This window comes from Perognathus longimembris, chromosome 6 (genome assembly GCF_023159225.1).
Source record: "Perognathus longimembris pacificus isolate PPM17 chromosome 6, ASM2315922v1, whole genome shotgun sequence".
Classification (NCBI taxonomy): Eukaryota; Metazoa; Chordata; class Mammalia; order Rodentia; family Heteromyidae; genus Perognathus; species Perognathus longimembris.
The window spans coordinates 16692842-16707032 of NC_063166.1; the positions used below are offsets into that span (position 1 = coordinate 16692842).

Here is a 14191-nt window from a genome sequence, read left to right on the forward strand (position 1 = left end):
TTTTGGTAGCATAATGAAGGGCGCATTGGGCGGGAGGGGGGGAGGGGGTCTTGTTTTTAACCAGGCTGGTTAGAATCTCCACTAGCGTGGCGTGAGTCTGGCATCTCAACACGAACCAGAAACAAAGAAGTGTTGTTGTTCCTAGGAAACTGAGGCTGCATCCTGACCAAGAGATCTGTGAGGTGCGGATGTGGGGTGCCCGGACTCAGCCGCCAGAAAATGCAGGACATCTAGGGGCGCCCAGACCTTGAATTTCCTTTTTCTCTTTCCACTTAGGTTGGTTAAAAAAAGATTTGAAAACATTCTGTAACGGTGGCTTTATCCACACACCTTCTAGGGCTAGGGTGAGGCACGTGCTTTGCCTTTGGTTCAGGGTCATTTCTTTCTGCGTGTTACCAGGTTGAATTTGATTCTGGGTCGGGCTTCTGCTCATTAGGGAGACCTTGACGGGCTCCTTGCCTCCACATAAAATCCTTTCCGCTCTAGGTCCCATTTCTTTATTTTCTACCTTTCCTTCTTTCCTCCTTTTCCCCCTCCCCTGCCCACCCCAGGTCTTGGCGCGTGACTTGGTAGAGCGACTGCTTAAATGCAAAGCGCTGAAAACCAAGAAGGAAAATGAAACAAAAACCCAAATCCTTCAAATCGCAAAGAAATGAAATGTTGCAACAAGTAGGAGGATGTAGGCTGCTTCTCTGTCTCGGGTCTGTTAAAAATGAATCTCTTTCCTTCTCTGGTGATTTCTCACCCTCCACTTAGAAGGCTGCTTATAGAGCTGAGGATATAGATCACTGAGAGTGCTTGCCTCCCTACAGTGGTTTTGAGGAGGATGAGAGGTTTCAACTCCCCCACCACACGTGGATTTGTGAAAATTCTTTTCTATTTCCAAAATGGTGGAGATGAAAGAAATGAGCCAAAAGATGAATATAGTTGTAAGACGTATTTTCATTGCTCATTGCCTCTAAATAGAGTGCATATTTTATAGTTATAGAAGAACAGCACTCTAGTGTATGCAATTTTCTGTTCTTACCATGTACTTCATTCAGAATAACCTTATCCAGTTAATGGTGACAGCTATTTGGGTATGCCAAAAAGATACATTAAATTGTTTCTGTTAAGTGAAAAGGTAAAAGTACTCAATGTAAGAAAAAAACTATTACATGTTGAGATTGCTAAGATCTATGGTAAAAATGAATTTTTTCTATCCAAGAAATTGTAATGAAAGAACAATGAGCTTACTTTGCTGTATGCTGTAGTATCTCACACTCCAAAATTGGCCCAATGTCTTAAATGTACTTTGCTAATATGGAAAAGGCAGGGTCGGTATTATTGGCTATTTCAGGTACCCACAGGGGGAGAGTGACTACTGACTGCATTTTCAAAATATAATTGTAACAAACTTAAGAACCTGATTTACAAAAGTAAATGGCAAGTTTGGGGTGTGGTGGGGTAGCTCTGTAATCCTAGCACTGCTTAAGCAGGAGCAGGAGCATTGTGAATTTGAGTCTAGCCTTAGTTATGTAGTTATGTAGAGCCTTCTCACCTTCTAAACCACCCCTCTCTCCCACCAGAAAAAGGTTAATGCCATTGGATGGCATAATGCCATTGGATGGAATATGGCATTGGGGGAAATGGATTATTATGGAAACTGAAGAATGAATAGGAGTCATCAAGGAATGGTTGAATAAACACTATGGGCCCAGGAAATAGCAAATGTAGTCCCCAGAGTACCAGATCAAATCAAGCAGGCTAATTCCTTAATACAGTTTCTTGTTCTAGTCTAATTTTTATTAATAAATCTTGCAACCTGCCCTGACCAGGACCAAGGCAGTAAGGCAGTAACAGAGAGCAGACCTTGGAACTGAGGTTTGAGGAGCTGACATGTAGCCTTCTGCCAGCTTTAGAGCCAAAGGTTCCATTTGCCGTTTTTGTTTTTCTTTTAATTGGTTTTGTATAGGAAAGTAAGTGCAGAAAATAAGGTATAAACTTCAACAGGTCACAATATTTTGTAAACAAGTGGTATAGGACTTCCTTACTTTGTGCACTAGAGCTGAAGAGTAAACAGCTTGCAATTTGCATAAACCTTAGCCCAGGCTCACTAGCAGTTACATGTTTATGGTGGAATTAGCCCACACCCAGGATAGAAACATGAATTCCTGGTAAGCCTGGATTGATTGGCCTTTCCAGGAAACTCTCAGTGTTCTGAGAGTATGTTGGGAGAAGGCCTTCCAAACTCCCAATCCTTTTGGATCTCACAGCTCAGCTTTTCGAGCTCTCACAAATGAAATTCAAAACAAATATGGAGCATTGGTTTCTTTAAAAAATATAAATTCATTCAATAGGTCTACTATTGAAGAACCTGAGCAGCCGTTGCACCTCTATATTGTAGCTTGGGCCTGACCAGGCCGTGAAGCTTCCTGGAATAACTGCAGAACATGTCAATGTGAAGAGCCTGAACAAAATACAATCTAAAATAACCAAGGTAGCTAGAGAGACTTCATTTGACCAGACATCAGTTAAAGTTAGAATGCTTTAGCCATTGTGACACAAAGGAAAGGTATTGATGTGTGGCCAGTGTGTTCTGTGTTCCTGAAACATGGTTAATGTGTCCCTCATAAATGAGAGTAGCCACTTCTGAGAAATAAGGCCCACTCCCAACAGGTGTGTGACGTAAGGCCCTAAACATGCCCCTGTGACAAAATACAGAAGTGCAGAGATTCCAGGAGAAGAGTCAGTAACCCCTTTGGGCAGTGAAACTCGCATAATGACCAAGTAATCAAGAAAGTGTCAATGACTTCTTTGGGCAGTGAAACTCTTATAATAACCAGCAATCAAGAAATAACAGGAAATACCTGAAGTTCCAGATGTCCCCTCCATTTAAGGATGACCCGGGCACACCCTTGGGACCCAGATCATTTGTCTAAACCAATCATTTTGAAGCCCATAAACTAGCCAATCACCTTCACCAGGCCCGTTCCCACCACTGATTAGGCCAATCATTCTTAAGGATTACTTTATGATTTTTCCCGCGGTGTGACATGATTTGCTGTGTGATGATGTGACACATGGAATGTTTCCCCAAACCCTATAATAACCCTGCTGAATGGGGGGTCGGGGCTCTGGATTCAGTCCTGCTGCATTGGAGACGATACTGAGTCCAGGCTCGGGCTTGCAATAAAGACTCTCATGTGATTACATCGGCTTTCGTCTCCTTGGTGGTCTTTGGGGACCCCGAAATCTGGGCACAACACTATGAATGTAGTAAGATTAATTTGGGGGGGGGGGTTGTTAAGGTACTATTTCTCTTAAGGCTGCACTCTGCTACTTGAACTAAAGCTCAACTCTGTGTCTGAGTGTGTGTGTGTGTGTGTGTGTGTGTGTGTAGGTGTGTGTTTAATTGGATAAGAGTCTTATGGATCTTCCTGCCCTGGTTGGTTTTGAATCATGATCCCCACATAACAGCCTCCAAGTAGCTAGGGTTATAGACATGAGCCACTGGTGCTGGGCTAAGATTAACTTTTGGAAGAACAAATAATATTAATTTATACCAGCCATTTTGCCCACACAATTCTTTTGGTTTACTTTTTTATTACTTCAAAGACTAATGCCTCAAGTACATTTAATGAAAGCCAATTAGTTTCTCTAATAAGTGAAGGCATATCAGCAGACAGTCTGATATAAAATATTCTCTAGTCATTAGTCAAGTAAGTACTTCATTATGATAACCATACACATTTGTCATATTTTTCCTAAGTTGTCATTATTAAGTACTAAAATCTTGATTTTTTTCCCTGGAGTATGAAGCTTTACATATTTATTAAAAATTTTTATAGTTCCTTTTTTCATTTATGTGGTAGTAGTGATGAACTGAACTCAGGGCCTCGTATGCTAGGCAAGCACTCTACCACTCAGTCATATCCCTTGTCCTAAATCTTCACACATTATATTTTATTTCCATTTGTTTTGTACAACTAATGCACGGCAGTGACTCCATCTTGTAAAAAATATGAAGATGAGCATAAAGGTAGGAAAAGCATGCATACATTTTAAAACATGTCTATATGTTCTAAAAATTTTTGTATTGCTAAGCATGATCTTTAGTCTCAGGAATCTTTGAATTGTTACTTTGTACTATTGTAAACAGTTCTTAAATAATTAAGTCTAATTTTCAACTGTTTCTAGCGCTCTCTGGCCAGCGCCATCATTGGCCACAAAGAATTGTAGGGTGTGGCATCTTGTCTGCATGGGTGTGCCTGAATTCTTAGAGGAACGGAAGTCCCACCCCCAGGTTATGAGTGTTCCCGAATCCCTGGAGACAGGGGTGGGCACTTGGTCTATAGGTTACTGAGCCTGTCAGTCAAGTGCCTGTCTGGTATTGGGAACTTCCTGTGACCCAGCCACCTGACCTGATCAGCCAGCTCAGGTGCAATTATGCCATGCCATATGTCTCTGTGTTTGCGTACTGTGTCCTGTCTCCTGGCCCACCCCCAGTCACCATGCGTCCCAAGTCACCTCTCCATTGGAGCTGAATTAGTTTGTTGGTATTGTTTTGGTTCATTCTTTCTTCTCTAGCCTGCTTCCTTATAGTGTTGAGGTCTTTGTAACAACTGGCTGCCTGCAGACTGCTAATGCTCTAATAAAGACTTGAAGATTTGATCTTTCAAAATGTGGCGTCTAGGATAATTTACCATACAACAACGAAACCTGGTAGTTAGTTAAGAGAAGGAAAGTTAGGTATAGGATCTATGTTGAGGTAGATTATAACCGTTGCATAGCTTTATCTCCTACAAATTGAGGATCATGATGCCGAATAAATAACACCATACCCTCCTCCCCCCATATAGATTTGGAATATGTACAAAATTGTGGGAATAAACACATTCATGTTATACTTGTAGCACATAGTTGGCATTCAATATCATTTTCATACTTTCTTTAAAGGCTCACTCTTTGAAGTTTAAAGTATAGTACAAAGCTGGATTATTTACCAGTGCTGGAAAAGCAAAGAGATTTGCTGGATCTCTAGCAGGAAGTGAAACTCAGCAGAAGAGCTTTCCCCTTCCCTTCCCTCCTCTTCCCTCCCATCCTTTCCATTTTCAGTGCTTGAAGAGTCTAAAACTTTTACAGTAATAAAGAGTTTTAGAAAGTTTTGTAGGTTTTGTCTCTGAAAACATCTCTTGTGGGCTGGAAATATGGCCTAGTGGTAGAATGCTTGCCTTGTATACATAAAGCCCTGGGTTCCATTCCTCAGCACCACATATATAGAAAAAGGCAGAAGTGGCACTGTCACTTAAGTGGTAGAGTGCTAACCTTGAGCAACAAGAAGCCAGGGACAGTGCTCAGGCCGAGTTCAAGCTCCAGGACTCAGTGTTGATATTTATATGCACATGAATCTATGACACAGATGTGGAAATTCAAATTTACTGATCAATTCTCCTTCAAGAAAGAACTTGAGGCCTAGTTGAAGTGAGCAATTTTAGCAGATAGGCAACAGCTGTTAGTTCTTTTAGTGGTCCTCACTTCAGCTGCTAAGTCCCATCTCACTGTTACCTTGCTCCCCAGATCAGTCAAGTGATTCAGCTAAATGGGAGTCAGAAAAGACTGGTCCAGAGCATCTTTGGCCCAATGTAAGGCATCTTTGCCTAGTAATACAGGGTTGAATATGTGTCTAGTTTTCAGTAGTCTGTATTTTGTGCTAAATCCTAGTCCTGCCTCTCATCTCCCAAACTCCATCTCAGCATCTACTTAGAGAATCCAACATGTGTTACTGTTTATCTCTTTTCAAGGTCCATAACCCAGAAGCAGGCTTATATATAGCCATCTCCCTCCAAATTGAAAATCTTAAATGAGTAACAGCACCGTGCTTTCTCTTTCAAACTAAAACTTCAGCATCCACCTGAAAAGTCGTGAGAAGTTAATTTTACTAAACTGAATAGTACTTTCTAGGCAAAGAGGAAAGTAGCAAATAAATCGGTACTGGTTAGTTTGCACCAAGTGCAGCTTTAGCTTCCTTCCATGTAGCTATTCTTTTAAATTTCAGAGGTATGGGTTGCCATAGGTATTATTTCCCCATGTCCTACAATACCCTATCAGGCTTTTGGCCCCTGCCATTTGACTGGCTTGTATTGTAGGCCTCCCAAAAGCTAATTCTATTTCATCTCAATATTCAGTATCCTCAATGAACTCCCCTGCTGAGCTGACACTTAACCATTTCCTTCCTTCACCTGAAACCAGTTATCTAGCCTGCATTAAACCTATCTACTGGGCAACACCTTACCTAAATGTAGAACAGAGTATGTAACAGCCTTCTTTAGCGGATAGTTTAAGTGGCTCTGAAAAGAGCCTTTGTTTTTTCGTGATTTCAATCTTGCTACTTATTTGGTCTTGTGGTGGCTCTCAGTCTTCTTGGGTAAGAGCACAGCCTGGATGTTGGGCAGGACGCCGCCCTGGGCGATGGTGACCTTGCCCAGCAGCTTGTTGAGCTCCTCGTCGTTGCGGATGGCCAGCTGCAGGTGGCGCGGGATGATGCGGGTCTTCTTGTTGTCGCGGGCCGCGTTTCCCGCCAGCTCCAGGATTTCGGCGGTCAGGTACTCCAGCACGGCCGCCAGGTACACCGGGGCGCCGGCGCCGACGCGCTCGGCATAGTTGCCCTTGCGGAGCAGCCGGTGGACTCGGCCCACGGGGAACTGGAGGCCGGCTCGGGAAGAGCGAGTCTTGGCCTTGGCGCGAGCCTTGCCCCCCTGCTTGCCACGTCCAGACATGGTGACAACAGTCGTAAGAAACAACTGAGAAAAAAAGCTTAATGACCGCAGTCTTTATAGGCTTTGTTGGGCGCGAAAAAGAAAGCGTGTCATTGGCTAAGGCTTTAGTTTCAGGTGGACCAATAGAAATACGACATTGGCCTATGTGCATTCTGATTGGATAAAACGAACCTCCTCTGGCTCATTGCCAATGGGACAAAGGCCTCGCCTTATTTACATACGGAGCTCTATGTAAAGTATAAACTGCTCTCTGGCGTTTCCTTTACCTTAGTTTCTCTTCCTGCTCCCCTCGTCCTTTTCTCCTATCATGCCTGAGCCAGCCAAGTCCGCTCCCGCGCCCAAGAAGGGCTCGAAGAAAGCGGTGACCAAGGCGCAGAAGAAGGACGGCAAGAAGCGCAAGCGCAGCCGCAAGGAGAGCTACTCGGTGTACGTGTACAAGGTGCTGAAGCAGGTCCACCCGGACACCGGCATCTCGTCCAAGGCCATGGGCATCATGAACTCGTTCGTGAACGACATCTTCGAGCGCATCGCGGGCGAGGCGTCTCGACTGGCGCACTACAACAAGCGCTCGACCATCACGTCGCGGGAGATCCAGACGGCCGTGCGCCTGCTGCTGCCCGGGGAGCTGGCCAAGCACGCCGTGTCCGAGGGCACCAAGGCTGTTACCAAGTACACCAGCGCCAAGTGAACACGAGTAATGGTGTTGAACGCCTAACCCCAAAGGCTCTTTTGAGAGCCACTTACGTTCTCAGTACTAGGGCTGCAAACAGCCTTTGAATGGAAGTTGGGTTGAGTTTTTTCGGTGTCAGGGAATTTCGCAAAGGAACAGGGTCTTGACTCAGGAGGCCGCAGTTGATAGCGTCCCGAGCGAGTCAATGATAATACCTTAAAGCAGCCAAGACTTTGGGGCAGACTTGTGAGCCAGTGGCTTGGCTTACTGTGCAGTTAGCTCAGTGTGTCACGTTTTATCTCTTGGTGTTTTAATACGCCTTTGTTAGTTTCGTCCCAATTGACTCCCCAGAGTGCATCCATGTAGTCTGGCAATTAGTCTCAACCTCCTATAAAGTATTTGTGTTCGTGTGGCTCAAGTGGTAGGGCACTAGCCAAGCAAACAAGCTGAGCGGGCTTGAGGCCCTGAGCTCAAACGGGTACCAGAAACAAAACAAAAATATTTGGGGAAAGGTGTTAAATGGGCACATCGGGATGCTGTTAGGCTTAGAGGGTTCTCGGCGGGCGAAAGCCAAAGTGGCAAGCAAGAACTCAGGTTTATTTGCTTTTTGTTTAGGAGAGGAAAGGGAGCAGATAGTATAGGCCCTGTGGGATAACGGGTATAGATGGGAGTGTGGGCTCCTGGTGTGTATCCTGATAAGACCCGCGAGCATACCACGGTGTTGTTTGGCCCAGAAACATGAATGTCTCAAAAGATTTTTTAGATATTGGAGGTTGTCAGAAAAGAACAGAGGAGTTAAGTAGCTGAGTGTGAGAAAGATAAGGTTAGGTGGGAAACCACACAAAACAGAATTACAGTAGACACAAAACGAAGTTATTTAGGCCTGCTTGTTGGCTTTGTGTTTAGCTATTTTGGTATCTTGTTTCCTTCCCCTCCTCTTCTCTCTCCAGGCTTCTGGGTCCGGACCAAAAGTCCGGGTTAAAGTCTGCAAGACGAGAAGCATCTCTCTTGAGTAGAGAAATGGAATACTGGGATCACGAAGACTGACCAGTTCAAGATATCTTTAATGCGTTGTATTTCAGTGACTTCATATGACAAGTATAGAGCTTATAGGACTTTTAAGAGTGGGAGGTATAGATTGCAAAGAAAAGATCAATGCAAGACCTTCCACCTAAACAGACCTATTATACCACTTACAGATTATATTCGTATTTTAAGAAATATAGCAACAAATTACTTTTAACAGAGCACTTATCAATATACCAAACAGTGTTCTATATGGTGGTGATATATTACTGTATATTTTCTACACAAATCTATAAAATAGGTAATTTATAATGCATACTCTTATATATGGAAAGTAGCCTAGAAACGGGTGGAAGACATTTTAATAGTTAATTTTTGTTTGGTTTTTGTTTTTGTTGCCAGTCCTGGAGCTTGAACTCAGGGCCTGAGCACTGTCCTTGGCTTCTTTTTGATCAAGGCTAGTACTCTGCCACTTGAGCCACAGCGCCACTTCTGGCTTTTTCTATGTATGTGGTGCTGGGGAATCGAACCCAGGGCTTCATGTATACCAGACGAGCACTTTTACCACTAGGCCATATTCCCAGCCCAATAGTTAATTTTTGATGAACAAAAAAGCAAGGAAGGGAATAGGCAATGGGAAAAAGACTAATAAAACAAAAGTGAAGAGAGGAGGAGTGTGTAAGTTGAACTTGTAGTTATTGCCTAAGTAGTACAAACTGAACTTACCTGACCGTATTAAAGTATGTTTTCTAATTATAAAGGTGAAGTGCAGAGGAGTTATGGTTACATAAGTCATGTAAAGAGTATATTTCTTTTTGGACAATGTCATCCTTCCTTTCGTTGTTTTTTCCTGCCTGTCCCAATTCACAAGTTGTATTATTCATTTTCAACATAGTGTGAGTACCACTGCTGCATTTGTTCATCCTGACTTCATTTTTTTTGCCAGTCCTGGGGCTTGAGCTCAGGTCCTGGGCTCTGTCCTTGACCCTCTGTGCACAAGGCTAGTGCTCCACCACTTTAGTCACAGCACCACTTCTGGCTTTCTGCTTATGTGGTACTGAGGAATTGAACCCAGGGCTTCATGCATGCTAGGCAAGCACTCTACCACTAAGTCCCTGACTTCATTTTTTTTATGAATAGCAAAATGTATATAACCCACAGGCTGATCTCACATAGCCAGTAGTAGAAATTTGTACCAGTATAGTACCACTGCCTAAATTTCTTAGGAAACAATGAGAAGCTTAAGAAAAATAATACTTGTATCACTTAACTTACTCTTTCCAAAAAGAATTCTGGTATTCCATATGCAAGACTTTATTAGTTTGGCTAAAATAAAATATACCACATTAACAATAGACTTCACTTGATTGATTCATCATTAGATTTATCTTTGCACTTTTATTTTTATTTGTGTGTGTGTGTGTGTGTGTGTGTGTGTGCCAGTCAGTCCTGGGGCTTGAACTCAAACCTGGGGGCTGTCTCTGTATTTCTGAGCTTGCCTTCCTGACTTCCCTTCCTCTTTCCTCTTTCCTTCTTCTGGCGTGAGCCACTGGCACCTGGCTGCCTTGATATTCTTAGTGTGGGCTGCTGTCATCAATTCCAGGGTTATAAACTATTCTTTTCAAACAGAACTATCTTCTTGAGTCTACCAAATGTATCTTCAGACTTCATACTGAAAATGAATTGCATTTTAATATAACACCTGTGTTAAGTATCGTTGTAACTTTCACAATGAGATCATCTCTCTTCTCAGTCCTTGCACCTGGGTATCATTTTGTTTCTCTGGATGGCATTGAATTTAACAACTGAAAGTAATCACAAACTTAAAAATCCATGTTCTTTCATAAACAGTAAAATTCACAGTTTTATTCCCATTATTGGAGGCAGAACAAAATTCTAGTGTACCCTTCTTCATTATAACATGCCTTTTCCTCTTTAGTCATATATGTTGATTTAATTTTTAACAAAACCTTTTAATAATCTTAATCAAGATGAATGTGCCAAATTATGTTTCTTACTAATGCATTTTGTAATTTGTAGTGAGCAGCTCATGCTTTAGAATAATTTCTTAGTTCTGAACCACAGCAATTTATCAGGGTAATCAGAATAACATTTGCATCAGATAGTCATGAATTGATGTTCTTATCCTGTGGGAAGTGAAAGTAGCTTTGAAATTTGAAGGTGGGGTTTAATTATAGTTAATGAGTCAGCAATCACTTATTTGGCCTGTTGGTCTTTGGATTTAGAAATTGAAGGTCAGAGGTCAAAAGGCATTTATATTCTTTAAACTTGGGATGAGCTGGGAAAACCTATTGACTCAGTACTTACAGGAACAAATTTCACAACTGTATCACATAGTATTTTAAGGAAATATATTGTCACAGTGCATCTTTGATATTACTTGAGCTATGAGAACTTTTGACTTTAGGAATACTGCATAAATGAGCAAGAAGGAATTCATTCATTTTGTTTCTTCTCATTCTTCCCTGAAGATTTCTTCGCTCTGAACTATCAATGTATTTGCATTGGAAAGCTTAAAAACCAGTTTGGTACTGTAAGATGTATTTCCCCAAAGCAATACAAGACATATAATTGAATTTTACTAGCAACCACTTTTTAAAATAAGGCGAAAAACAAGTGAAATTAATTTCAATGTTCTGCTCCACTCAATATATTAAAAATATTTTGACCTCTAACCCATATGAAATTTATGAAGCATTTTCCAAGGCTTCAAAAATTGAGTGTGTATTTTATACTTGTACAATCCATCAAAATTCTAAAATTCTAAATTTGAGGTAATTGTTTTTAGTTCTTCAATTCGCAGTTGAAAGTGACTGATTCACGTACTTAAAAGTTGTTATAGCACACTTTGATGTAATCTAATAGCAGAACCCAGCAACCATTTAAAAATAAGTAAAATGAACTACAGTAACTGAACATTCACTTCCTTAGTCATGGGGCACCTTTTTAATGCTAATGGCCACTTCTAATGCTGAGTTCAAATCCACGCAGGCACAAGTTGAAATTCCTTCTAGCATCACAATTCCTAGCTTCTTTCCTAAAGTAGTCAGCTACACTGGGATTGGAATCTGGATAAACACGGGGGTGGGGAAGGGGGGAGAACGTGTTGGCAGGTTTAAAAGAACTTCACAGAATGACTGAGGCAGGCCTATAACCTGAGCATGAGCCCATTTTAATTGGCAGTGAAAACGAGGACTTGTATTTCCTTTCCTAGCGAATTTCCCCAAAGTCTCCCATTAAAGAACTCCCTCCTCCCCCACCTTGGTGAGACGTTTTGTTTTGGAGACAATAGCACAAAGGAAGACAGCTTTAGTTCTAGTTCCCTCCCCCTCCTAATGCAGCCTAATGCTGCCTGGACCAACAGTTCACCTGAGACTTCTCTGCTTTAAGGAAATTGTTCACTAACTCACTCACGAATTCAAGCAAAAACCTAAATTACAGCAACTAGAGCTTTGGAAACTTCCCCAAATCTCTCCTACGTGTGTAACATCTACTGAATTCATAAGGCACTTGCCAGGAGCAGTTAATTGCAGGTCTTTCTCCTTGACATAATGGGGGGCCCTAAAAAGGGCCTTTTTGGTTAGTGAGATTCCGGGAGGGGACTTAGCCGCCGAAGCCGTAGAGGGTGCGGCCCTGGCGCTTGAGCGCGTAGACCACGTCCATGGCGGTGACAGTCTTGCGTTTGGCGTGCTCCGTGTAGGTGACGGCGTCGCGGATCACGTTCTCCAGGAACACCTTCAGCACGCCGCGGGTCTCCTCGTAGATCAGCCCCGAGATGCGCTTGACTCCGCCGCGGCGGGCCAGGCGCCGGATGGCGGGCTTGGTGATGCCCTGGATGTTGTCTCGAAGGACTTTGCGATGACGCTTAGCGCCACCTTTCCCGAGGCCTTTACCGCCTTTGCCGCGTCCAGACATGATAAAGCAGCTTCAGGACGTTCTGGAAAGAGGAAGAGAGAATACCTCAGTGGCGAGACCCACAGCAGGTTCCTCTTATATTAGTAGTCTCTGCGGACCGGAGTGAAGACTGCAGGGACTGTGGCGGGAAGTCTTTGTAGGGTGGGGGAGGGGCCCTAAAAGGGAAAGAAGCGCGCAGCGCCAAATTTACATCCCTTCCCGTTTACAAATTAAGATCCAAGGCTGTTTTCGAATTTAATTGGATTTTTGCCACAACCACCGTCATTAAACAAAAATGTAAGATTATTGAAGATTCGCAAGGAAAATATTTTTCTCTGCCCATATTTACATGCATATCTAGCTGTTTTCAGTTTTCAAAAATATTAAGGACAGAAGTGAGACCAGAGAGACATCTCCAAATAGATCTCATCTGTATCTTTTAGCTTTCTCAGTTGTGTTATTTTCCCACAACTGACTCATCGTTAACCTAGTATAAAAGAATGTACTTTTTATAACTTTAGTTCTTCAATTCGTTATGTCACATAAAACAAGTCTCAGGCAGGCCTACTGCTGCACACTTGTAAGCCCAGCGTTCAGAAGGCCTAGGCTTGGAAGGAGGCCAGGTGGGGCAACATGGTCCTCTCGTTAATCTGTTTAATGTCGATTTAATTATTTGACTCAGCCAAAACCTCTATGCTGGTTGACTTAAACTTCATCCTTTTCTACAAAGGCTGATTTTGTCTCTAATTCCTGAAATTCATGGTGGCTCTTTTCGAGCCATGGTAACTCATGCTTTGTTCAAGTCTTTAGTTGGTCACTTTTTCACATTACTGTTAACTTTGGCAGCAAATTGTTATGTTCGCAGTCTTGGATTTAAACGTATTGGGGTAAACTGGAAGACATCAGGGACAGAAATGACCAGTGCCCTGTGAAAATCAACTGCCAGGATCAGTCAGTTATAAGACATGGGAAGATATGAATGTCAGTGATTGCACAATTGACAAACTATGTAAGAATGAGAACTACATTGTGGGTATTAGACTTAGTATTTGCTTTAAACCTTTGTGCCTCCACAACAGCTCAAATAGTGCCTAAAGAATGCACTAGATTTCCCTTGTAAAACCTCACTGCAGTTTCAGGTCAGGCTGTGAAACAAGCTGCTCAGCCAGTACCCTTTGACCACACTAGACAAAAGTTGGGCTCTTTCAAGGAAGATGTAGGTGGCTCTGAAAAGAGCCTTTGGTTTCATGCTATGGCTGCAGACGAATTTGCTTATTTGCCCTTAGCCTTGTGGTGGCTCTCAGTCTTCTTGGGCAGTAGCACAGCCTGAATGTTGGGCAGGACGCCGCCCTGGGCGATGGTGACCTTGCCCAGCAGCTTGTTGAGCTCCTCGTCGTTGCGGATGGCCAGCTGCAGGTGGCGCGGGATGATGCGGGTCTTCTTGTTGTCGCGGGCCGCGTTTCCCGCCAGCTCCAGGATCTCGGCGGTCAGGTACTCCAGCACCGCCGCCAGGTACACCGGGGCGCCGGCGCCGACGCGCTCAGCATAGTTGCCCTTGCGGAGCAGCCGGTGGACTCGGCCCACGGGGAACTGGAGGCCGGCTCGGGAAGAGCGAGTCTTGGCCTTGGCGCGAGCTTTGCCCCCCTGCTTGCCACGTCCAGACATGGTGACAACAAACAGTCGCAAGAAGCAACTGGGAAAAAAAGCTTAATGACCGCAGTCTTTATAGGCTTTGTTGGGCGCGAAAAAGAAAGCGAGTCATTGGCTAAGGCTTTAGTTTCATATCGACCAACAGAAATACGACATTGGCCTATGTGCATTC

At 43.2% G+C, this 14191-nt stretch overlaps 4 protein-coding genes across 4 annotated transcripts; 1 reads left to right on the plus strand and 3 right to left on the minus strand.

Annotated features, from left to right (window-relative positions):
• Positions 1 to 138: 138 nt before the first annotated feature.
• Positions 139 to 12396, minus strand: LOC125352923 (histone H4). Its single transcript, XM_048348316.1, has 2 exons — positions 12079 to 12396; positions 139 to 149 (listed from the first exon to the last, which is right to left on the minus strand). The coding sequence occupies exon 1, from the start codon at positions 12388 to 12390 to the stop codon at positions 12079 to 12081; it is 312 nt and encodes a 103-aa protein (XP_048204273.1). The 5' UTR covers positions 12391 to 12396; the 3' UTR covers positions 139 to 149.
• LOC125352903 (histone H2A type 1-J) lies at positions 6372 to 6763 on the minus strand. Its single transcript, XM_048348297.1, has one exon. The coding sequence runs from the start codon at positions 6756 to 6758 to the stop codon at positions 6372 to 6374; it is 387 nt and encodes a 128-aa protein (XP_048204254.1). The 5' UTR covers positions 6759 to 6763.
• Positions 7034 to 7461, plus strand: LOC125352916 (histone H2B type 1-K). The gene has a single exon (XM_048348311.1). The coding sequence runs from the start codon at positions 7066 to 7068 to the stop codon at positions 7444 to 7446; it is 381 nt and encodes a 126-aa protein (XP_048204268.1). The 5' UTR covers positions 7034 to 7065; the 3' UTR covers positions 7447 to 7461.
• Positions 12397 to 13593: 1197 nt separating the features above from the next.
• On the minus strand, positions 13594 to 14044 carry LOC125352896 (histone H2A type 1). Its single transcript, XM_048348291.1, has one exon. The coding sequence runs from the start codon at positions 14032 to 14034 to the stop codon at positions 13642 to 13644; it is 393 nt and encodes a 130-aa protein (XP_048204248.1). The 5' UTR covers positions 14035 to 14044; the 3' UTR covers positions 13594 to 13641.
• Positions 14045 to 14191: the final 147 nt, after the last annotated feature.

What these genes read in the sequence shown, in the direction of transcription:
- LOC125352896 (XM_048348291.1), bottom strand. Translation starts at nt 14,034, where the DNA reads ATGTCTGGACGTGGCAAGCAGGGGGGCAAAGCTCGCGCCAAGGCCAAG.
- LOC125352916 (XM_048348311.1), top strand. Translation starts at nt 7,066, where the DNA reads ATGCCTGAGCCAGCCAAGTCCGCTCCCGCGCCCAAGAAGGGCTCGAAG.
- LOC125352903 (XM_048348297.1), bottom strand. Translation starts at nt 6,758, where the DNA reads ATGTCTGGACGTGGCAAGCAGGGGGGCAAGGCTCGCGCCAAGGCCAAG.
- LOC125352923 (XM_048348316.1), bottom strand. Translation starts at nt 12,390, where the DNA reads ATGTCTGGACGCGGCAAAGGCGGTAAAGGCCTCGGGAAAGGTGGCGCT.